The 26,240-nt window shown below is 43.4% G+C and overlaps 1 protein-coding gene across 1 annotated transcript in view; it reads right to left on the reverse strand.

The window, feature by feature from the left end:
- Positions 1 to 14,615: 14,615 nt before the first annotated feature.
- Positions 14,616 to 26,240, reverse strand: part of CNGB3 (cyclic nucleotide gated channel subunit beta 3) — a 534,104-nt gene continuing 522,479 nt past the window's right edge. Inside the window, exon 21 of the mRNA XM_077492986.1 lies at positions 14,616 to 16,801. Coding sequence (XP_077349112.1) covers positions 16,520 to 16,801 — 282 coding nt within the window. The 3' untranslated portion in view covers positions 14,616 to 16,519. The remainder of the gene's footprint in view (positions 16,802 to 26,240) is intronic.

Raw genomic sequence — 26,240 nt, forward strand, 5'->3', positions numbered from 1 at the left:
AAAAGTGGTCTGGTCTTTGGCCAGCAAAATGGTTCGGGGCTGAAGTGGTTAAAACATCCCTTCCGCCAATAGCTCTTAAAGGGACAATTATTTTATTTTTTTCAAATTACATTTTTTTTTATTGCATTTTTTGTGTAAATATGAGATCTGAGGTCTTTTTGACCCCAGATCTCATATTTAAGAGGTGCTGTCATGCTTTTTTTCTATTACAAATGATGTTTACATTCCTTGTAATAGGAATAAAAGTGACAAAAAAGATTTTTTTTTATATTTTTTTACAGTGTAAAAATAAAAAAATATATTCTTAACGTGCCCTGTCCCGCCGAGCTTGCGTGCAGAAGCAAACGCATACGTGAGTAGCGGCTGCAAATGAAAACGGTGTTAAAACCACACATGTGAGGTATCGCTGTGATCGTTAAGGCAAGAGCAATAATTTTAGCACTCGAAGTCCTCTGTAACTCAAAACATACAACCTGTAGAATTATTATTATTTTTTTTTCTTGTAAGACCGCTACGCAAATACGGTGTGCAACCACCGCCATTTTATTCTCTAGGGTGTTAGAAAAAAACGATATATAATGTTTGGGGGTTAAGTAATTTTCTTGCGAAAAAAAAATTATTTTAACTTGTTAACACCAAATCTCAGAAAGCGATCGGTCTTTATGTGGTTAAGACAATACTTCTGTCCTGTTGAAAGATCTCCGGTTTCTTTCCCAATGTTGCGTTTGCTCAGCAGGATAAATTAAAGTGTTTTTCTCTAACACTGAATCCTTTTCATTGGGTTTTCAGTGGGTTTCCTTGATGCCTTGCAATGTCACTGGGCAGACAGGCTTCACCTGCCCTGTGTATTTAATCCCTCAGTTTTTAGTTATTTGGTCCTCCTTCTGTTCTCCTTTAATCTCATGCAAATGGCTTGGCCTTATCAGTTTTTTAATTCAATGTGATGCTTAAAATGTATAGAGGCCTCGAGTCTGGTCAGTACTCTTCCCATTCCTTCTGTACTAACACAGTAACATTAAACATGAGCCAGGACTGCATTCAGAAGCTTGTAGGCTGGTATTCTAATAGATTTGTTCTGTACATCTGCTCTGAACTGAAAATACACTATATTACGAAAAGTATTGGGACACCAGCCTTTACACCCACATGAACTTTAATAGCATCCCAGTTTTAGTCCATAGAGTCCAATATTGAGTTGGCCCACCCTTTGCAGTTATAACAGCTTCAACTCTTCTGGGAAGGCTGTACACGAGATTTAGGACGGCGTCTATGGTAATGTTTGACCATTCTTCCAGAAGAGCATTTGTGAGGTCAGGCACTGATGTTGGACGAGAGGGCCTGGATCACAGTTTCCACTCTAATTCATCCCAAAGATGTTTTCTTGGGTTGAGGTCAGGACTCTGTGCAGGCCAGTCAAGTTCCTCCACCCCAAACTCGCTCCTCCATGTCTTTATGGACTATGTTTGTGCCACTGGTGTGTAGTCATATTTACTGGAACTAAGGGACCAAGCCCAATCCCTGAAAAACAACTCCAAACCATAATCCCCCCTCCAACAAATGATTTGGACCAGTGCACAAAGGAAGCTCCATAAAGACATGGATGAGCAAGTTGTGGATGGAGGAACTTGACTGACCTGCAACCCGATAGAGCAGCTTTGAGATGAATTAGAGCTGAGACTGAGCGCCAAGCTTTCTTGACCTTACAAATGCGCTTCTGGAAGAATGGTTAAACATTTCCATAGACACACTCCTAAACCTTGTGGACAGCCTTCTCAGAAGAGTTGAAACTGTTATAGCTGCAAAACCCTATGGACAAAGACTGGGATGCTATTAAAGTTCATGTGCGTGTAAAGGCAGGTGTCCCAATACTTTTGGTAATATAGTGTCTATTAATTGTAGGGATGCACTAATACCATTTTTTTTTTACAGCAAGTAAAAGTATTTTTTTTACTACTCGCCAATACCAATTATTGATACCAGCTGTAAGCAATGGTACAAAGCATTGATAAGCTATTTATATATTTTAGATATATTTATAAAGGTGTAAAAATATTAACGAACAAAGCAAACAAAAAAAAGGTTTAATTAATAATTTTTATGTTTATAAAATAGAAGTGAACAAAAAAAAGTCAGCTTAAAAAAATATATTAAATAGAAAAGGAGAATAAGGAGTTAACTAGGGCTGATTTGAGTAAATTAAGGGTTAATAAAGGGTTAACCACTTAAGGACCAAGCTTCTTTCTGAGATTTGTTGTTTACAAGTTAAAAACAGTTTTTTTTGCTAGAACATTACTTAGAACCCCCAAACATTATAATTTTTTTTTCTAAGACCCTAGAGAATAAAATGGCGGTCCTTACTTTCTGTCACACCGTATTTGCACAGTGGTCTTACTAGCGCACTTTTTTTAATTGAAAAATAAGACAACAGTAAAGTTAGCCCAATTTTTTTTCATATTGTGAAAGATAATGTTACGTGTGGAGTAAATTGATACCCAACATGCCACGTGTCAAAATTGCGCCCGCTCGTGGAATGGCGGACAAACTTTTACCCTTAAAAATCTATATAGGCAACATTTAAAAAATTCTACAGGTTGCATGTTTTGAGTTACAGAGGAGGGCTAGGGCTAGAATTATTGTAAACATCCCTTGTAATAGAAAAAAAGAATGACAGGAGCTCTTAAATATGAGATCTGGGGTCAAAAAAACCTCACATCTCATACTTACACTAAAATGCAATAAAAAAAAAATAAAAAATGTTGGCATTTGAAAATATATTTTTTTTAAATGGCCCTTTAAGAGCTATGGGCGGAAGTGATGTTTTGACGTTGCTTCGGCCCTGCAGTGGTATGGAGACAGGTGGGGGCCATCTTCCCCTCACTTGTCTCCATACCCAGGAAGGAGAAGCATCCGATCGCCTTCGCCGCTACCGACGGCTCCGGTAAGCAGCAGAGGGCCATGGAGAGCGGTGGGAGGGGGGGGCCCTCTTCTGCTGCCGATAAAAGTGATCTTGTGACGAATCAGCCGCAGAGACCACTATTTTCGGAAGCCGGACCACCTGCTGAACACGAGGATACCAGGGTTATGGCAGCTAGCTGCTGCCATAACAAACATATCCCTCTTCAAATTTTGGACGTATATCTGCGTGTGGCGGTCTGGAAGTGGTTAAACAACATTTAAACTTGACAGGCTGCTTTAAACTGACTTCATCTGCAGATCAAAGTTCATACCTTTGATCTGTAGATGAATAAACAGAAATATACAAAATTAAACAATTTTTCTATTTAGCGTTCTATTTTAGGCTGAGCAATGTTGTTAATAAACATTGCTTTTTTTTTTTTTTTTTTTATACCTCCAATTGCCCGGAATTGTTTACACTTCAGATGTCAAAGGAGAACTCCACTGACAGTTGAAAGAGTCATCGGCTGTTAAGGACGCAGCAGTCCCTTTTCTTAACAACCAGTCATTTCCATCTTTTTTTATCATTCTTATGCTGCTAGCTTTAGCAAATAGATAGGAAAGTATATTAGGTTTACTTGTTTTAAACTTTTTTTAATATATTTCTTCAGTTGTTTCCTGGTTTCTGGTCTAGGCAAATGATGTCATACTTCCAAAGAGTCTTCATGTGCATGTTTATTTCATCTGAAGGTGGGGAGGAGGGGCTTTCTCTGCTAAGCACACCCTCCTGTCTGCATGTGTGGACTAAGAGAAGATGGATTCCATTATGTAAATCTACAAAAAGAGGAGTTCCCCTTGGGTAGGACTTAGCGGCACTTGAATAGGAGTCACAATCAATTAAATGGAAAACTAATCATATATTTATTTAGAAAATACAAAGGTAAAAACCTATATCATGGAATGTACATATCAACCATAACTGATATGGCAAGTAGTCGAGATGGATGCTAATTGAATAAGATCCTTCCCCCGATGCGTTTCGGAGTCTACAAGAGATACTCCTTCCTCAGGGGTGTATAGGATATAGAAACTATATAAAATAAGTACAAACAGTCAAATGCCTATACACGTCATCAATAAATGGTATAATATTGCAGTGGCTGTGACTGTGACTATGGCCACTGTGTTGCTTTTGATGCTGTTTTTAATTTTATGGAGGGCGCTATAAGCATCTGATTTCTGCGATTGTAAGTTGTGTGTTTGATAATTTTCTGCATTATACCATTTATTGATGACATATATAGGCATTTGACTGTTTGTACTTACATTATAGAGTTTCTATATCCTATCTACCCCTGAGGAAGGAATATCTCTTGTAGACTCTGAAACGTGTCGGGTGAAGGATCTTATTTAATTACCATCCATCTCGACTACTTGCGATATCAGTTATGGTTGATATGTACACTCCATAATACATGTTTTTAGCTTTGTATTTTCTTAATAAATATATGATTATTTTTCTATTTAATTGATTGAGACTCCAATTCAAGTGCCGCTAAAGCCATACCCAAGGGGAACTCCTCTTTTTGTATGCTTATATTTGGATGTTGGCACTGTGAAACTATCACTGCTACTCCGCTATTATCCATTATGTAAATCCTACATAAATCATGTGCCCTTAGTCAAGATAGCTGCAGCTAAAAATGCTAGAGGTGTTTTTCAAAGTGATTAAAATAAAATTCATTAAAATAAAGCATAGAAACATACTTGGATTGGGGAAAGGGTAGATGTGTTGAATATAAAAAAATGATTAAATAGCATATTCAGTTTATGGTGAGTAGAACGGTTAAGTTTCGCTTTAACTTCCATTTGACTTCTGCACTCTATACATAACTTACACCTTACTACTTATTATTCTTGAGCTATGCACTTTGTACATTACTTACGCCTGACCTTTGCACCATTGAACCCTGAAAATCTCATACTCCTGACTCCTGAACTCCTGCCCTTTGTGTATAGTGTACTCATGTCTACTGAACTTTTCAATCTGTGGCTTACTTACGCCTGACTCCTTCCAGCTGTGGGTCACTTACTCCTGACCCCTGCACTCTGTGGGTTACTGACTCCTGCAATCCATGGGTTATTTACTCCTGACCCCTGCACTCTTTGGTTTACATACGCCTGACCCCTGCATTCTGTGCGTTACTTACTCCTGACCCCTGTACGCTGTGGGTTACTTACTCCTGACTCCTGCAAGCCGTGGGCTACTTACTCCTGATCCCTGTACTCTTTCGTTTACGTAATCCTGACCCCTGCACTCGGCGGGTTACTTACACCTGACCCCTGCACTCTGCGGGTTACTTACTCCTGACCCCTGCACTCTGCGGGTTACTTACTCCTGACCCCTGCACGCGGCGGGTTACTTACTCCTGACCCCTGCACTCTGCGGGTTACTTACTCCTGACCCCTGTACTCTGTGGGTTGCATACTTTTGACCCCAGCTGCTATTAACCCCACCTCTACTCTGGCCCTGTCCCATCCACATTAAAAGTGGCCATGGTCTGTAGGGTGCCCCCCCCCCCCCCGGTTAAATTTTGAGATTAAGATCTGTTCACCTTACACTTTAAGCAAACAAAAGCCTGTTGGCACAACCCCTATCTCTTCTGATCTATAACACCTAGATAATGGGATTGCACTCTCCCACTTTTCTGCATTTGGCCTTTACGTTGAGATATAAATAAATACACTTTATATTCTGTCCCATGTCATATAATGAAGAATAATGATACAAATGGAAACACACAGACAGAAAATAAAGATGATCAATCTCACACACATAGATTTGAAATGACCTTCTGTAAATAGTGACATTACTTTGGCATGGAGCAGAGAGTATTATTTAACCAAAGAACACTTTAGCTGTTGAATTCTAGGTACATTTAATGATAAAAACTTGTCTATTGTAGGAAGGTCATGTAAGTGACAATGATAGTGTAGTATGCAGAATTTAAAAAGAAAATACTTGGAACTTAGACAAATGCAAGAAGGATTTGTGTCTGTAGCTAGAGCTAATTTAAAAGGCCAACGTATACCATGCTGTTTTCTGACAAGGTAAAAGTGCCAGAACTACCAGTTTCAACACATGTATACTGTATGTTATTTATTACAGGTCTTTATATAGCGCCATAAGTGTACACAATGTTTTATATACAATTCATTCACATCAGTCCCTCCCTGCCCTCAACAAGCTTAACTCACATAGACTTACTCCGGCCAATTTAGACAGGGGCGAATTAGCCTACCAGGGAAAAAATTGGAATACCTAGAGAAAACCCATACAATGACAAGGAGAACATCAAAACTCCATGCAGATATTATCCTAGCGGGAATAAAAATTGGGGAACCGAGTGCTGCAAAGCCTACGTGCTAACCACTAAGCCACTGCACTGTCCCACAGTCATTTTGCAAATTCAGCAAAGTATACTCATCGATCCACCATGTGACGGCACTCGGACCTAAGAAGCCAGTCACCATTGGATCGACCATGTGACAGCACTCGGGCCTGAGAAGCCTGTCACCATTGGATCCACCATGTGATAGCACTCGACCTGAGAAGCCAGTCACCATTGGATCCACCATGTGATAGCACTCAGGCCTGAGAAGCCAGTAACCATTGGCTCTACCATGTGATAGCACTCGACCTGAGAAGCCAGTCACCATTGGATCCACCATGTGACAGCACTCGGGCCTGAAAAGCCAGTCACCATTGGATCCACCATGTGATAGCACTCGGGCCTGAAAAGCCAGTCACCATTGGATCCACCATGTGACAGCACTAGGGCCTGAGAAGCCTGTCACCATTGGATCAACCATGTGACAGCACTCGGGCCTGAGAAGCCTGTCACCATTGGATCAACCATGTGACAGCACTCGGGCCTGAGAAACCAGTCACCATTGGATCCACCATGTGACCGCACTAGGGCCTGAGAAGCCAGTCACCATTGGATCCACCATGTGACAGCACTAGGGCCTGAGAAGCCAGTCACCATTGGAACACTGTTAAGTGAAAGTGGACCACAGTGAGCATCATCCAGGGTAGACTCCCCTGGTGGCAAGGAGACGGGGGAGTGTGGATTGATTAATATACCTGTCTGGCAGGGCAGCCATCAGAAATGTTAAGGCCCCTTACACAGCTTTAGGACAGCCCCCCCCCCTCCCCTGGGCCTGACCACCAACATTCTCCAGGGTCCACCCACTGGTTGTTCCACCAAATCCACTGTAAATGGAGAGGAATACAATTTACAGCTTACCAATACTTAGATGTGGTGGCTGCATTTTTTTTTAGGCTTTTTATTTTCTGTTTCCCCCTGGTGACCTTTGGTCAGCAGTCTGAGGGGCAGGGAGTTGGGGGGTGTTAGATCTACTAGAAGATTTAGGTAAACTAAACAAATTGTAGCCATTCTCCAGCTCACACTTTATAATCCGTTAGAAACATTTTTTTTATCCCTTTTGGATAAAGGTGTTCTAGAAATAAATGGAAATTGATCATTGTAAGCACCTCTGTCAGTGTTAAATGGTTTGTCTCCAAGACAGCTCAGCCTTTTGAAAAACAACAGACCTTATAGCAGGATCACCAGGTGAAAATAAAAGAAAGAAAACGAATGCAGCCACTGCATTTAATAATTGGTGAGCTGCAATATAATAAATGTTGGCTTTCGGGTTTAATACTACTTTAAAGCCCCGTACACACGAATGGACTTTTCAACATCCAAAGTCCGACGGAATGATTCCGGCAGACTATTCGATCGTGTGTGGGCTGCAACGGACTTTTGATTCGAAAAAGTCTGACAGACTTTAGAAAATGGAACATGCTTCAATTTTTTTCGACGGAACTCCGCCGGACCCAGTTCCTACCGAAAAATTTGCTCGTGTGTATGCTATTCCGACGGACTAAAACCGACGCTAGGGCAGCTATTGGCTACTGGCTATGAACTTCCTTATTCAAGTCCAGTCGTACGTCATCACGTTCGAATCCGTCTGAGTTTGGTGTGATTGTGTGTGGCCAAGTCCGCTCATTCGGAAAGTCCGTCAGAACTCTGTCAGAACTCCGGCAGAACTCCTTCGGAAGTCTGTCGGACATAAGTCTGCTCGTGTGTATGGGGTTAAGTGGATTAAGTTAATAAAGTCATTCTGTTATACATCATGTCTATGGGTAGATGATGGGAGTTAAACAGACTGGGGTAAAGCTATTTCCAGTGCTGGCAGGGAGAGGGAGAGGGAGAGGGAGAGGGGAGAGGGGAGAGGGGAGAGGGGAGAGGGAGAGGGGAGGGGGAGGGGGAGAGGGAGAGGGAGAGGGAGAGGGAGAGGGAGAGGGAGAGGGAGAGGGAGAGGGAGAGGGAGAGGGAGAGGGAGAGGGAGAGGGAGAGGGAGAGGGAGAGGGAGAGGGAGAGAGAGAGAGAGAGAGAGAGAGAGAGAGAATGATGGGCGGGAGAGAGAGAAGGGACAGGGAGAGAGAGGGGGCGGGAGAGAATGATGGGCGGGAGAGAGAGAAGGGACAGGGAGAGAGAGGGGGCGGGAGAGAATGAGGGAGAAGACGGAGGGGGGAGGGAGAGAGAAAGAGGGGGGAGAGCGAGGGGGAGAGTGTTGAGGAGGGGGAGATAAGGGGAGGGGGAGATAAGGAGAGGGGGAGATGGAGGGAGGAGAGAGGGGGCAGGGAGAGAGTAAGGGGGAGAGCAGGAGGAGGGGAGAGATAAGGAGAGGGGGAGATAGGGACGAGAGAGGGGGCAGGGAGAGTGTGAGGGGGGAGAAGGAGGGTCTGGTCACAGTGCTCACTTACTTGAATGGTCCCCGGGGGGCTCTAGTCAGTGACTTCTCTCAATGTGGCGGTCGGCTCCTTAATCTTCCCGTACCCACATCCCCTTCACAGACGCAGCAACACACAGGCAGAGAAAGAGGGGCGAGAGACAGGATGTGTGTGAATCTCAGGCATGCTGGAGGGGATGGAGCAGCATGGGGATCCTCTCCTTCCAGGACAGCCACACCTCCCAAGCCGCTTGTCACTGCACACTGAGCCCAGGGATCGTCAGGAGGACAGAGCGGCTCAGCAGCCATCAAGGGAGGGGGAGGAGAGAAGCAGGTGGATTGAACCATAGGGGGATTACTTATTTCTGCGCCCCTCAAGCACACCAACTGACACTCCCCCCCCTACATCACTAGCTGGAAGTTAGAAGCCAGTGCAGCAGGCGGCACCAACGGGAGTCGGGACTAGTGTAGCAGGACCAAAAGAGCAAAGGGGAGATGCCAACTTGGAGCCCGGCGTCCTGAAGGACCGAGCCCCTCAGGACCCTTACATTTGTATGGGCTGTACCCTCCTGATGATGGCCCTGCTGGCTGGGAATAGGCTAATAGGAGGCCCTGCCATTTACTGTGTATGGGCAATGGGATAGTGTTTCTTTTTAAATCTCCTTACTTACACCTTGTGTTTTTCACCTGCATAAGTTCATTGATCATGCAGTTTCATGGTCTCATTTGTTGCTCTGTACAAACAGCCCACAATAGAGTAAATCTTCACATTCTGGTGTTAGAAGTTACAGTTTGTTTTCAAACATGAAGCATACCACATGACACTGGGCAGGTTAATACATGATCTCTGTAGTGTGAGAACTGACAATTCTTGTGAAGAAATTACATATCCAACAATCCCAGCGTCTCTGAATCTAGTGCTGTACAGGTGAGAGCTACACAGTAATTAGTTCTGACACAGACACAAGCAGGTAGGGCAATTAACAGAGATCTCACCATGCAGTTTCATATAAGTAGCACTCACACCTTTGGGATGCAACACAGAGGAAATGCCAAGTCCTGCACTGGATGCTGTGTGACACGGAAGTTACCATTCCCCTTAGTAAATAGGGACAAGCTAGCTGCAGCATACAATGGACATAGGAAAATCGATCAGTTTTGACATAATAAACTGTAGCTGCAACATGTGAACCCATCATTACAAGGTAAGGCAAGCAAACATATAAAGCTACACTAATACCTAGTGAAAACACTTGAAAGTGTACAATGCCTTTAACAACTAAAGCTTTGAAGATCTAAAAGGTGAATTACAAACTAAAAACTCATTCATTTTTGCAAGCAATAGGGGACTGAATGAGCATTCGATTCCAATTGTGAAGCACAAACTCTAATTGACAAAGACAGTCGGAAGATTTGTATACTGTACAGTGGGTGTAGAAAAGAATCATCTCCACTTTAAAATAATAACATTTTGTTGCTTTACAGCCTGAAATAAAGGCAGACACAGTTTTTATTTTATCCAACGGTATTTACTCAGTGCAACTTATAACATTCAAGTGAAAGATATAACACCAACATGTCAGAACAAAATAAAAAAAAATTCAAAAACAGAATCACTGAGTTGGAAAAAGGATCACCCCTTTGTGTGTATTTTGTTGAACCACCTTTTGCTTTAATTACAGCCTTTAGTTTGTTGGGATATTCTCTACTAACTTTGCACACTCTTTTCTAGTAGTAAACTGTCAGAAAGATAAAAAAAAACAATGGGGACCCCTGCAGGTTTAAGTCATAATGTATTAGTATGCACCACATACTAGCACATTGTGACAGACTTACCTGTACACAGAGCCCTCAAGTGCAGGTCCCTGGCAGTGCCATCTTCTGGTTTCATGGGCTCTGGCTGTATGAATGGCGGGGCATATGCGCAGGAGAGTTCTTCTCCGGCACGGTATGCCGTCTCTTCAGAGAGATTGCGCAGTGCAAGTTTAGAAGACATTCACTGTACCTACAGTTAAGCCTTATTATAGGCTTACCTGTAGGTACATGTTCAAAAGTGGAGTTTAATTCCACTTTAAAGGATTCACCTTTTGAACATGTTACATGTTACACCCATATTTAGGGTGCAACCAGGGGCGGATCGGGGGGGCAACAAGCCAATTCACCCCCTGAGAAATTAGTTGTGGGTGAGCGACGGGCAGCTTGGTGGGTGGGTGACTGAGTAGGCGGCTAGCTCAGTGGGTGGGTGAGTGAGCGGGTAGATGGCTCGGTGGGTGAGCGAGTGGACCAGTGGCGGCTGGCCAATCAGCGGGGAAGCAGAGAGATGACATCATCTCTCACCACCCAGCGCCCACCCTGAATCCCTGCAGTTCCACCCTCACTGTGCAGGCAGCTGTCGGTAGCAGAGAGATTACATAATCTCTCTGCTGCCTGACTTCACTCTTGGACACAGCAAGTGACTATCCCCACCTTAGCAGGAAAGTAACAATTGTATCAGGCAAGTGACCATCCACAACGTGTGGCAGGTGATGTGGCAATCTGAAACATGTGGCAGGTGAAGTGGCAAGTGACATGGCAAGGGACAATCCCCCACTTGTGGCAAGTGACAATTTGCAACTTGTGGGGGGTGACATTGTGGCAAGTGACAATCTGCATCTGGTGACAGGCGATGTGGCAAGTGACAATCCACAACGTGTGGCAGGTGACGTGGCAAGTGACAATCTGCAACTTGTGGCAGGTAACGTGGTAAGTGACAATCTGCATCTGGTGACAGGCGACGTGGCAAGTGAAATCTGCATCTGGTGACAGGCGACGGGGCAAGTGACAAACCGCAACTTGTGGCAGGTATCGAGGAATTTGGTATGGGGGTATTGGGGCAGCCGTTCACGCTAGCCTCCTGGAACCAACCCAAACCAAACAATGTTGTTTGGACTATACCGATACATTCCATTCAAAAAAGAGAAAAAGAATAATTATTAAAATTTACTAATGTTTAATGGATGCATAAAAAACAAACAATACACAGATCATCATTGTTAAAATCATGGTACACCCCAGCGAGACTGGCAATTGCAATAAATTGGAAATCGGCACTTCCCCCTTTATTGAAAGAAATCATTCAAATACTCAATCAAAACTTTTTGCTGGAGTACTCTTTTGCCAAAGCTAACCTTTCCACAAATCGCTTTCATAGAATCTGGGATCTCTGGATCATAAACCCTAGAAGCGCATCTCTTCATTGAATACACCCCAACGATCAACTCCTGTACAGGACCTTTACGCTCTCTTACAAATAACATCCAGTACCTATTCTTATTTGCAGCTAGGTTCCTCCGCCTCCCACCCCCCTTTTTTTCCTTTTTTTTTTCTCTTCCCCTTCCCCTATATAACTATGTCTACACATTGTCGACCTCATGAGACTTTATTGTAACCCTTCAGGTATTAAGGGTCTAGGCACTTTACTTCTGTCACCGCTTGTATGTATACAACGACACCTGGGTATACCCACTTGGTGATGTTTCTATTTTACTGTTCCGAATTTTCAATAAATGTTAAATTTAAAAAAAAATAAAAAATCATGGTACACCCCAGAGTATTTATCATTTACAGATACTCAAAGAAGAGTTCAGTTCTAGCGGCGTACAAGGTCTCCTCTACTAGTTTTGCGGAACACCCGCTTCTTCAGGAGGATATCTATATAAATTGTAGTAAACAATATACAGACCATTAGCAATCAGCCAAATAATATATAGAAGAAATCGGAACATCATTTGAATAATGAATATATATCATCACATAAGGGAAATAAGGAGATCAACTCACCCAAAATTCAAAAAACAGAGCTTTAAGAAATAACAGGAAAGCGGACCCCTATGTTCCCCCTAGGGCGGACATGGGGAATTGGTTAGATAGCTCTAGGGAAAAGAATAAATAAATACTTGGTTAATGGCAATTGAAGAGAGAGAGAGAGAAAAAAAAAAGGGGGAGGGAGGGGGGAAGGATTGGGGAAGGTGAAAGAGAGGGGGGGAAAAAGAAAGAGGGGAAAAAAAATAAAAAAAATGTTTTCTCTCTTTCGCCATTACTCCACCCAAGACTTAGGGTCCTTTCACACGGGGCGGATCAGTTCTGATCCGCCCCGTGGATGTCCGTTTGCTCAGCGGGGATCACTCCGCCGATCCCCGCTGAGCAGGGAGATGACAGGTCTGCCTCCGCACACTGTGCAGGGACGGACCTGTCACAGCGCCGCTCTCCCCTATGGGAGATCGGATGACGACGGACCGCAGTGCCCGTCGTCATCCGATCCGATCCGCAGACGGATGGAAAAATAGCTTTTTCCTCCGTCACACTTTTTCGGATCGGAGCGGGTCGGATGTCAGCGGACATGTCACCGCTGACATCCGACGCTCCATAGAGCTCTATGGAGCACCCGTTCAGGTCCGCCTGAAAAACTGACAGGCGGGCCTGAACGGGACGTTAGTGTGAAAGGGGCCTTACCAAGCAAAGTTATATATATATGTACCCAGTCGCAATATATGTAACTCCAAAGGTTTCAATCAAACAAGCTTGGGGTTGCCAATAGATAAATAAACCAACCAATCAATAGAAAGGCAAAACATGGGTCCATCTATAAGCAAACAAATCAATACCAGTAAAAAAAATATAAAGAGATGAAAGTGAATAGACAAGCCTGAGGCTAGGTCTCCCGACCCAGGAGACATTTACCTGATGGGTTTTTTCTTTTGGTACCCCTTCTATAATTTCCCCCTTCGGCGGACATGTGCCCCTCCTGGCCTGGGATGGGATTGTTCTCTCCCATGGCTTGCAGGGGTAGAATAGAGACATCCGGTTTACCGGTGTCTCTTCTTTATTCTCCCCTGCGCACTTCCGCTGTAGTGTATGTTACACTGCACCTGCGTAGTGTGGAGGCGCTGACTGCATGACGTCAGACGCCGCCAACTTCCCGCCGGCGGGCGCCTGGCGTGATGCACGTCAGGGAGCCCATGTAGCGGCCATCAGACCTCTGTGTTGGGCAGGTTAGAACGGATGGCTCCTTTGACCGGAGGTTATAATCGGCATCCATCAGGCAAATGTCTCCTGGGAGACCTAGCCTCAGGCTTGTCTACTCACTTTCATCTCTTTATATTTTTTTTTACCGGTATTGATTGGTTTTCTTATAGATGGACCAGCGTTTTGCCTTTCTAATGATTGCTTGGTTTATTTATTTATTCGCAACCCCAAGCTTGTTTGATTGAAACCTTTGGAGTAGCATATATTGCGACTGGGTACATATATATATAACTTTGCTTGGTAAGTCTTGGTTGGAGTAATGGCGAAAGAGAGAAAAATATTTTTTTATTTTTTTTCCCCTCTTTCTTCCCCCCCCCCTCCCTTTCACCTTCCCCAATCCTTCCCCCCTCCCTCCCCCCTTTTTTTTCTCTCTCTCTCTTCAATTGCCATTAACCAAGTATTTATTTATTCTTTTCCCTAGAGCTATCTAACCAATCCCCCATGTCCGCTATAGGGGGAACATAGGGGTCCGCTTTCCTGTTATTTCTTAAAGCTCTGTTTTTTTAATTTTGGGTGAGTTGATCTCCTTATTTCCCTTATGTGATGATGTATATTCATTATTCAAATGATGTTCCGATTTCTTCTATATATTATTTGGCTGATTGCTAATGGTCTGTATATTGTTTACTACAATTTATATAGATATCCTCCTGAAGAAGCGGGTGTTCCGCGAAACTAGTAGAGGAGACCCTGTACGCTGCTAGAACTGAACTCTTCTTTGAGTATCTGTAAATGATAAATACTCTGGGGTGTACCATGATTTTAACAATGATGTTCTGTGTATTGTTTGTGTTTTATGCATTCATTAAACATTAGTAAATTTTAATAATTTTTATTTTTCTCTTTTTTGAATGGAAAGTACCGGTATAGTCCAAACAACATTTTTTGGTTTGGGTTTGTTCCAGGAGGCTAGCGTGAATGGCTGCCCCAATACCCCCATACCAAATTCCTCGATATTTAAGATTTGTGGATGATGGTACTTAGTACTTGCATATTTATATCAGAGGCATTACTCGTAACTCTTTGAAACTTGTGGCAGGTGGCGTGGCAGGTAACGTTGTAGCAAGTGACAATCTGCATCTGGTGACAGGCGATGTGGCAAGTGACAATCTGCATCTGGTGACAAGCGACATGGCAAGTGATGTGGCAAGTGACAATCTGCATCTGGTGACAGGCAACGTGGCAATTGACAATCCGCAACTTGTGGCAGGTGATGTGGCAAGTGACACACTCGGGGCTCCCACTGATTCTGCATTATGGTGAGTTGAACTTATTCATTTTATATAACAATGTAATAATAGAAATAATGCGCTTCAATGATTCTGACAAACTAACAACCATGGTGCCAGGATGATTGAAGAGCCGATACCTGCCATTTCCCCGATAAATTGCCTGCGAAAAAAATATATTTTCTGGCAGTGCCCCTCACAAGACTAGACTCTGGATCCGCCCCTGGGTGCAACATGTGCAGTAACCCCACCCCCTGAGTTTCCCCTGCCCTGCACAGCAGTGTCATTCACAGCAATCTGTGTAAATATACTACAAGTCCTGTCTGCCCCTGTAGCAAAAATACTTGTAGTTTCAATGGTTTCAATGGACTGTGAGCATGCTGATCAGCATGCTTGTAGTCCATTTCAAAAGTCGGCCAGCTTTAATAGGAAGACTTACAGAGAGGTACAAACAGAAGGCTCATCTGAAGGAGCCTGATATTGCACTAGTGATCCACTGAGTATGGTTAAATGCTTTCCATGCTCTTAGGGGAAAAAATAATAAATACACATTTTGTTACCTGAAAAATGTGTGCATTTATTATTTTTTCTCTAAAGGTGAACTGATCCTTTAATGCTACAAAACTTTAAGTGCCCGTTCACACAGGGGCGACACGACTTGCAGCGCGACTCACAGACACGACCTGCACACGACTTCAGCAGCGACTTGCAAAACTACGACTGTATAGAAGTCAATGCAAGTCACCTGAAGTCGCCCCAAAAATAGTACAGGAACCTTTTTCTAAGTCGGAGCGACTTGAGTCGCTCCTATTAGAACGATTCCATAGTACAGAACGGAGCGCGACTTGTCAGGGGACTAAGTCGCCTGACAAGTCACGGTAGTGTGAACGGGCACTAAGAGTGTATTCAAAAGGGGATTGGATACATTTATAGGTAGATTGAAAAAAAACATTAAAGTGTTACTAAACCCACAACAGTAAAATCAGTGTGTGTATGCAGTAAAGCATGCTTGTTATACTCACTGGGGAAGTGGTTAATCCTCTACATTGTGTAAAAAGGCTGTTTGATTCTGTCTTCTCTGATCCTCCCCTTCTTCCACAGTCCCCAAACCATCACCTAATAAACAGAGCCTCGAGGAGAAGCTGCTCATGCTCAATTTGGTGTGTATTGCTAGAGAGATTTATTTTCTTGGGAGAGTGCATGTGATCAGCACAGGGCCAATTAGCAGTGTCCAGACAGAGGGTCAGGGGTCCTGCAGCCAGTCAGAGCAGAATGAAAACTCCTCCTACAAGCTTTAACCAGTGCTTAGCCTGACACTGATAGAAGTCACAAGACTCCTACATACTGCTGATGAGAAAAGGTATTTATCAGTTTATATTTACAAAAATAATTGCATTTCCATGTTCTGTGTACTGTGGGAGACCAGATATAGTGAATGCAGGGTCCTGGGTTTAGTAACACTTTAAATAAAAGTATTTGATCATTATCATTTTATATCGAAATGGGGTATCATTCAAAAGTCTCCTAATTTACTTTTCCTGTGGAGAGTCTCTAATTTCCACAGTAAGCAGTTCTCCTTCTCCAGCTTTGGTTGAAGGTGACATTTTTATAATGTAGGACTTGTCTTTGGTGTCCACTCCGGTATCCATCTTTGTATTGCCCATGTGATCTGTCTTTCCCTTATCTTGCTGTACGCCCATTGCTTGCTCGGAAGGAACTTTTTCCTCCTTCTTCTTGTCCTGTTCTCCTTGATCTACAGGCTTTTCACTTGCATTGGTATTTTTTTCTGAACTTTTCAATCCTTGCTTTACCTGTACAGAACCAGAGAAAATACATTTATTTGTATTTAAATGGGTAACAAATAACGCACGTTGTCACCGCTATAGATCTATGTGTCATACCACAGTCACACATCACAAGAAATGGGTCATATTTACTAGCTGTAAGCAGCAGTCTGGGCATAGTCGATCAGGGCAGAGGTGGTAATTGTACCAGTCAACGCTGGAGTAATAAGCCAGTGAAACGCACACCTTCTATTTCTGTTACATCAAAGTCACAATCTGGTTTCTAGCACAAATAAATCAGAGCCATTATACTGAAATCTGTCATAAATTGAATTGCGAGAAGGCAGAGACTCATAGCGGATACATTTTAGCACAGAGAAATCTGTATACAGAATTTTCAGTAACCAAAAATGCAGACAGGAAAATTTTATTTTTCAAGAACATTTCATTTGAACAAAATGTGCATTCCGTTGATTGGCTCGTTGCTGGTGGAGTGATCCAAATAAATAAATAAATAAATAAATAAAATGTGATGCAGAAAAACTTTGTGTGTAAACTTTGCAACAACTTTTTTAGGCAAATGATTGCTCCAAAGCGGCTTTGGTTTAGATGAGCAAGCTTACTTCAAATGCGGTACAATCTACAGTGGTTGAAGAGTAACAAGCAATTGTTTTGGACCATCTTATAAAAAGTAACTTACAGTACCTGTGGTCAGATAGATACCGTTAAAGAGGAACTGCAGTCTGCTCACATAATTTGCAATAAAACATCTTTGCCATTCTGAAGCTTCCCTCCAACCACTTTGCATATTATTTTATATATACTGTGATTCTGTACTTGCCAAATATACTGCAGAAATCTCCCTCTACTAAGTCTGGCTGCATCCATTTTAGCTGTGGGCAGCTTAAGCTGCTGCCTGTTCACTTCCTGGATTTACACAGACACACACCTCCAGCCCTGCAGCTCTCATTGGCCCTTTTATGAGCCATCCCACCTCCCTTCGTGACAAACTGTCACGAGAGTGAGAGAGAGAGAGTTGTGTATGATGTCATAAGCCTAGGCCAGTGATGGCGAACCTTGGCACCCCAGATGTTTTGGAACTACATTTCCCATGATGCTCTTGCACTCTGCAGTGTAGTTGAGCATCATGGGAAATGTAGTTCCAAAACATCTGGGGTGCCAAGGTTCGCCATCACTGGCCTAGGCCATGACCAGACAAGAAACAGGAAGTGGGCTGTATAAGGTATTTACTGGTAGAAAAAAAAATGTTTTACTATCCAAAGTTAAAACAACAAGGGCAGAAGATTTAATAGATGGAAAGATGAAAAAATGACTGAAGTTCCATTTTAACCACTTCAGCCCTGGAAGAATTTACCCCCTTCCCGACCAGAGCACTTTTTACGTTTCGGCACTGCATCGCTTTAATTGAAAATTGTGTGGTCTTCTACATATTTTTGGTAAAAAAATTTGCAATAAGCGATTATTGATTGGTTTGCACAAAAGTATTAGCGTTTACAAAATAAGGGATAGTTTTATGGCATTTTTATTAATACATATATATATATATTTTTAAATGGCAGCGATCAACGATTTTTATTGTGACCGCGACATTATGGCAGACACATTGGACATTTTTGACATATTTTTGGGACCATTGTCATTTATACAGCAATCAGTGCTATACAAATGCACTGAATCCTGTGTAAATGACACTGGCAGTGAAGGGGTTAATCACTAGGTGCCAGTGTAGGGGTTAAGTGTGTCTTAGGGGCCTGTTTCTAACTGTGGGGGGCGTGGCTATGTTTTACAGATCACTGATCTCTGCTCCAATCACAGGGAGCAGAGATCAGTGTTACTTGCTGCTAGGCAGTACAGGGAGATGCTGTTTACAACGGCATCCCCCCATTCTTCCTCTCCGTGAGGCAATCGCGGGTATCCCCGTGGCAATCGAGTCAGCGGGACCTGCGACCAGACTCACGGAGCTTCCCGCGGGCACACGCCCCCTCCGCCTCTTAAAGGGCAATGTACAGGTACGCGATTTTGCCTGTACACGCCCTTTTGCCGATGTATATCGGCGTGAGGTGGTCGGGAAGCAGTTAAGAACAAATAAAATACAGTCTAACATAGTAGCCCCCATCCCTCTTGGTTTTATATGAACTATATACATAGATTTGTTTTATGTATTGTTACCATTCTCATTGGTTCATTCACTGCCAGTTTCTCTGTGTTTTCTGCCAGCATGCCTCCTCGCGAAACAATCTTTGTGATGTAGGAGCACTGAACCTTATGGAGATGCATTATATTGCAATGGGTAGTTTACGGTCCTCGAGGCTGCTCACCAGCAACTGTGGGGTCTTGAGGAGTTTATTGTTGTTTTGAAATGATGGGAGCGCTATGCCAGTTTGTGTAGACCTTTCCAAAGATATTTATTTTGTAACATCCAACACGTATTGGGGATCAGCACTCTCCCTTCATCAGTGCTAAAAACCAGATGATGTAGGCAGTTGGACTGGAAAAGCCTCACAAAACAAAAAACCCTTAAAGTGATACTAAACACACACTGTTTAATTTATTTTGTCCTTTCTAATTGTGTATGTGGATGATGGCACTGTAATCAATTTAATAAAAAAAAAAAACATTAAAGTAAATTTTTCCTAATTGATATACAGTTGTCACATGATCCAGCTCTTTCCCAGCCTGTCTGCAGGGAAACAGTGGCAGGAGGAGCTTCTAGTCTTCTGCTGCTGGTCACATGTTCAAAATAAAAAAAACAGCTTTGGAGTAATAATAAATAATTAATATCAATAAACTTTTCATACAAATATATATTTGAAATCAAATCTTTATTACATTTTGGCAGTAACATGGTGTGGGCAAATTTCTTCCAGTCACAGGCTGTGTCACGCCCCTCCAGCCTGTGTCTTAGAATAACAGGGAAGGGAAGCTGCTATCAATCAAGACATAATATCCCAGTCCCATTGTGTTTAGCTGCTTTAAGAGCCCTTTCACACTGGTGCCGCCCGTGTGTTCACAGTAAAGCGCTGCTTGTTTTAGTGGCGCTTTACCGCTGTGTAAGCGGCGCTTTACCGCAAGGGGGGCGCTTTTAACCCCATAAAAATGGGTTAAAAACTCTTGTGATGCGGCGCTTCCAAAGCGCTTTTCATTCATTCATTGCAATAGGCAGGGCCAAACCACCCCAAAGATGCTGCTTGCAGGACTTTTTCTAACATCCTGCAAGCGCACCGCCCGACTGTAAAAGCACCCATTGCAATGAATGGGAGGCAGTTTTCAGGCACTTTACAGGCACGATTTCTAGCACTAAAACACCTGAAAACTGCCTAAGTGTGGAAGGGGTCTAACTGTGAGAGACAGAACAACAACAAAATTCAAAAAAACACATTTCAAAAAAGTTATAATTTGATTTGCATTTTAACCACTTGAGACCCGCGCTATAGCCGAATGATGGCTACAGCGCGGATCTCCTTTGCCGGGACTACGTCTATTGACGTAGTCCCGTGCACGAGCGGCCTGCGCGCCCCCTGATCGGCCAGTCTACGAGACTCGCCTGATCACCGATCCGTGCAAGGGGTCGATCCTGACCCCTTATCACGTGATCAGCTGTCAGCCAATGACAGCTGATCATGTGATATAACGGAGCCGGTAATTGGCTATTATTCCTCCTCGCGCTGACAGCGCGAGGAGAAAAAAAAAAGCAGATCACCGGCGGCCGTGATCGGGACATCAGTCCCGATCACGGCGAGCCCTGCCAGTGCCCACCTGCCCCCTGCCAGTGCCCACCTGCCCCCTGCTTTGCCACATTAATAAAAAATGTGTCCCCCCTGTCAGTGCCACCCAGCAGTGCCCATAGTGCCACCCAACAGTGCCCACAGTGCCACCCAGCAGTGCCCACAGTGCCACCCAGCAGTGCCACCCAGCAGTGCCCACAGTGCCACCCAGCAGTGCCCACAATCTGCCTCAACAAAGGTGCTGCACCCCAGTGCCACATATTCGTGCCCAGCAGTGCCGCCCATCAGTGCCCATCAGTGCCCAGCAGTGCCGCCCATCAGTGCCCAGCAGTGCCACCTATCAGAGCCACCTATCAGTGCCACCTATCAGTGCCCATCAGTCCCATCTATCAGTGGTACCTATCAGTGCCCCTTAGTGCCACCCATCCGTGCCACCCATCTATGCCACCCATCCGTGCCATCTTATCTGTGTCCGTCTTTGCCCATCAATGCCGCCTTTTCTGTGCCCATCGGTGCCGCCTTATCTGTGCCTATTAGTGCCGCCTTAACTATGCCTATCAGTGCCCACCAGTGCAGCCTATCAGTGCCCACCAGTGCAGCCTATCAGTGCCGCCTCATCAGCGCACTTCAATGAAGGAGAAAAATGACCTGTTTGCAAAATTTTATAACAAACTATTAAACATGATTTTTTTTTTTTGCATCTTTTTTTGTTTGTTTAGCAAAAAAAAGACTCCCAGCTGTGATTAAATACCACCAACACAGTACAGTGTTGTATGCCCACGCAATTGTCATTCAAAGTGCATCAGCGCTGAAAACTGAAAATTGGTCTGGGACTGAGGGGGGTTTAAGTGCCCAGTAAGCAAGTGGTTAATGAGTGAAATAAGTATTTGATCCCCTATTAATCAACAAGATTTCTGTCTCTTAAAGGGAGTACTCCTAATCTCACCTTGTTACCTGTATAAAGGACACCTGTCGACAGAATCAATCAATCAATCAATCAATCAAATTCCAGTTTCTCCACCATTGCCAAGACCAAAGAGCTGTCCAAGGATGTCAGGGACAAGATTGTAGACCTACACAAGGAATGAGCTACAAGACCATCGCCAAGCAGCTTGGTGAGAGGGTGACAACAGTTGGCGCGATTATTCACAAATGGAAGAAATACAACATAACTATCAATCTCAGGGTCCGGGGCTCCATGCAAGATGATTTCACCTTGTGGAGTTTGAATGATCAAGTGAACGATGAGGAATCAGCCCAGAACTACATGGGACAATCTTGTCAATGATCTCAAGGCAGCTGGCACCAGAGTCAGAAAGAAAACAATTGGTAACACACTACGTCGTGAAGGACTGAAATCCTGCAGCGCCTACAAGATCCCCCTGCTCAAGAAAGCACATGTACAGGCCTGTCTGATGTTTGCTAATGAACATCTGAATGATTCAGGGGAGAACTGGGTGAAAGTGTTGTGGTCAGATGAGACCAAAATCGAGCTCTATGGCATCAACTCAACTAGCTGTGTTTGGAGGAGGAGGAATGCTGCCTATAACCCCAAGAACACCGTCCCCACCATAAAACATGGAGGTGGAAACATTATGCTTTGTGGGGTGTTTTTCTGCTAAGGGGACAGGACAAATTCACTGCATCAAAGGTACGATGGACGGGGCCATGTACCGTCAAATCTTGGGTGAGAACCTCCTTCCTAAGCCAGGGCATTGATGCGTTGTGGATGGGTATTCCAGCATGACAATGACCCAAAACACACGGCCAAGGCAACAAAGGACTGGCTCAAGAAGAAGCACATTAAGGTCCTTGAGTGGCCTAGCCTGTCTCCAGACCTTAATCCCATAGAAAATATGTGAAGGGAGCTGAAGGTTCAAGTTACCAAACGTCAGCCTCAAAACCTCAATGACTGCTTTGCAGGAACACAAAATCCATCCCTTCACCTCTGTCAGAACGGAACTCTGCTTTGTTTACATAGGCAGAGCTCAATTCTGAGTCTCTGCCCAACAATCGGCGAGTGCTGGCGAACACTGAGTGCCCGATTGCTATAGGGCAGTCAGCAAGTGGTTAAATTGTGGTTTGTTGAAACGGAACTGAAGAGTGAATACTTACCTGTCCCATGGTTTCTTGCTGGTGTCGGAAACCTCCTTCTGAGTGCTAGTATTCGGGCCTCTTCATTGGCTGGTGGGGGATGACAGCGGCTCTATCCTGCCACTGTAAGCTAAGCTGCACATGCACAACTCAGAAGACAGCGAGCAGGCAGATGGGGGGGGGGGGGGGGGGTCATTTTACTGCAGAAGACACAGTGCATGTCTCTTCTGCAATAAAAGGCTGCTTGTTTGCTGTTTCTTACAGTGCAACTTCAGTTCCGCTTTAATAAAAGCTGGACATTGTAAGCACCCGCCATTAGTAAATGATTTGTCTCAACCCTCTATCTGCCACTTTTTTTGGATAAGTTGGTCTGTTAAAGGATGTTGAAAATGAGCAACTGGGGCGGTGCGGGCGTCGGCGGTAAAGCGGCGCTAAAAATAGCGCCGCTTTACAGCCAACGCCCACACCGCCCCAGTTGCTCATTTTCAACATCCTTTAACAGACCAACTTATCCAAAAAAAGTGTAGGGTAGTTTTAGCTGCTCTATTCGCCCGCTAGCGAGGAGGTGTTAGGGTAGGGTAGGAGCGGTGAAGGGTGCCATCTAAGAATTTTCATTTGAATTTTCCCACCATTAGTGGGTTGCGGCAACAGTCGATTTTCGTGTGGTCATCGAATGTGAGCAATCGAGCATGTTAAAAATTTTAAAAAAACAAACGATTTTTGAATCAATGATGGGAGAATCGTCCGAGAAAGGTAATTGAAAAAGAAATGCGCATGTGCAAGAAAAGTAAATTCCCGCAAAGAAAAGATTCCCAGGCACGAAAATTCTTTTCTGTAGCAAAATGAGGTGAAATTGAAGGTTTGGTTGGTCGAATTTAGAAATCAATGGTGGCACATCGGATCACAAAATGCACAAATTTTCTGATTTTCAAAAGAAAATTCTTTTGAAATTCGATCATGTACGGCCAGCCTAAGGACCGGTACACTGCAATATATTACGTTTTTGCTTTTGGGTTTAGATATGCTTTAATTTATATGACTGCATGTTTAAATAGGCCCATTTTTTTACTCCCTCTTAGTTATCTGCTGTCACATTGTATCTCGCCTATCTGTTATGGATATGATAAATTTGTGTTTGTTTTATATTAATATTCTAGCAGACAGAGTTCTTTGAACCGTCTGTCTTATGGAGGAGTCTGCCTTGGGAAAGTTCTAGATGGCTTGTCAGCTGAAGTCTGTGAGGTGATATTAGGCATGCTGTGTGTGTTCAGCCCCCGGCTAAGGATAAGAACTCCAGGAAACTGGCAGCGTTAGCATTAAAAATGTGAAACCAGTCACTGGCCCAGAGGAGTCCAGGAGAAAACAAAATGACAAAGCATTTTCTTTCCCACAAGTATACTTTTCTGAAGGTTCCAGGCATTTTTATGTTAAACTGAAGGTAGCGATGCATCTGACTGAATACACACACATTACTTTAACTGTCAGGATCCTTACGGTCCTCCGGAACCCCTTCAGGAAACGGTAATAATGTGAATAAACCATAATTGAAAAGTCCTTTAGAAAAGCAACTAATCACGCATGGGTGGGCTGTCCCCTTGTACATCTATGGCTTTATAGTTCAAGGCTGACACTAAGGCAAAGTGTGTCATCAAGTATTAAGTGTTATCAAGTAAATAAACTGATGTCACTGGCCCATATGAAAACAGTCAAAGGATGCTATTATAGTTTTGCCTCATGCATGCACATGAGAGCTCTTCACACAAGAGGTAAGTGCTTTGCTTACATCTCAGTGTCCCTGTACCTTTACCACTTGAAGACCAGGCCTATTCTGACACTGTTTGTTTGATTTTGTAAAAATCTGCATTTTTTGGGTAGAAAAATGACTTAGAACCCCCAAACACACACACACACACACACACACACACACACACACATATATATATATATATATATATATATATATATATATATATATATATATATATACTGTGTGTGTGTATATGTGTGTATATATATATATATATATATATATACATACACATACAGTATCTCACAAAAGTGAGTACACCCCTCACATTTTTGTAAATATTTTATTATATCTTTTAATGTGACACCACTGAAGAACTGACACTTTGCTACAATGTAAAGTAGTCAGTGTACATCATGTTTAACTGGTTCCCGACCGGCGTACACCGATGTACGGAATGGGACGGCTGGGCAAATGGGCGTACCGGTACTTCCTTTTAAATCTGCCGCTATGCCGCCATCACGTGTGCGCCAGCCGGGACCTCCGTGAGTCGGGTCACGGGTCCCACAGACTCGATTGCCGCAGGGATACCCGCAATCGTCTCACGTGGAGGTAGAACGGGGAGATGCTAATGTAAACAAGCATCTTCCCGTTCTGCCTAGTGACAGTGTCACTGATCTCTGTTCCCAGTGATCGGGGCAGAAATCAGTGATGTGTCAAGCGTAACCACACCCCCCACAGTTCGAAACACGCCTCAGGACACACTTAACCCTTACCCTGCCCCCTAGTGGTTAGCCCCTTCACTGTCAGTGTCATTTACACAGGAATCAGTGCATTTGTATAGCACTGATTGCTGTATAAATGCCAATGGTCCCAAAAATGTGTCAAAAAATTCCGATGTGTCCGCCATAATGTCGCAGTCACGATAAAAATTGCAGATTGCCGCCATTACTAGTAAAACAAAAAAATATTAATAAAAATACCATAAAACGATCCCCTATTTTGTAAATGCTATAACTTTTGCACAAACGAATCAATAAACGCTTATTGCAATTTTATTTTACCAAAAATATGTAGAAGAATACGTATCGGCCTAAACTGAAGAAAATCGTGCCTTTTTTCAAAATTATCACACTTTTTTTTATTTATAGCGCAAAAAATAAAAACTGCAGAGGTGATCAAATACCACCAAAAGAAAGCTCTATTTGTGGAAAAAAAAAGGGCGTCAATTTTGTTTGGGAGCCACGTCGCACGACCGCACAATTGTCAGTTAAATCGAAGGGGGTAAAATCTTCCGGGGCTGAAGCGGATAACAGTGTATATATGCTGTCCCCTCAAAATAACTCAACACAGCCATTAATGTCTAAACCGCTGGCAACAAAAGTGAGTTCACCCCTAATTGAAAATGTCCAAATTAGGCCCAAAGTGTCAATATTTTGTGTGGCCACCATTATTTACCAGCACTGCCTTAACCCTTGCCATGAGGTGCCATGTTGACCTTCCAGTGACCAGTATGAGAGAGTGAGAGCGATAACACCGTATTTAACACACCTGCTCCCCATTTGCACCTGAGACCTTGCAACACTAACTAGTAATATGACCCCGGGCAGGGAAAATGGCTAATTGGCTAACATTTTCACTTAGGGGTGTTCTCAATTTTGTTGCCAGCAGTTTAGACATTAATGGCTGTGTGTTGAGTTATTTTGAATATTAGCAGGAAAAAAATTGTGGTCATTGCAACTTTTTATGTCACACGGTGTTTGCGCAGAGATTTTCCATATGCATTGGAAAAAATACCCTTTTATGCGCCCTCTAGTGTGCTAGAATGGGAGTGTACATAATTTGTTTAGTGTAGGTAAATTTGGTTTGGCTGGTAGCC

Source organism: Lithobates pipiens, unplaced genomic scaffold (genome assembly GCF_037356315.1).
Source record: "Lithobates pipiens isolate NorthernLeopardFrog02 unplaced genomic scaffold, aLitPip1_a1.2 Scaffold_19, whole genome shotgun sequence".
Classification (NCBI taxonomy): domain Eukaryota; kingdom Metazoa; phylum Chordata; class Amphibia; order Anura; family Ranidae; genus Lithobates; species Lithobates pipiens.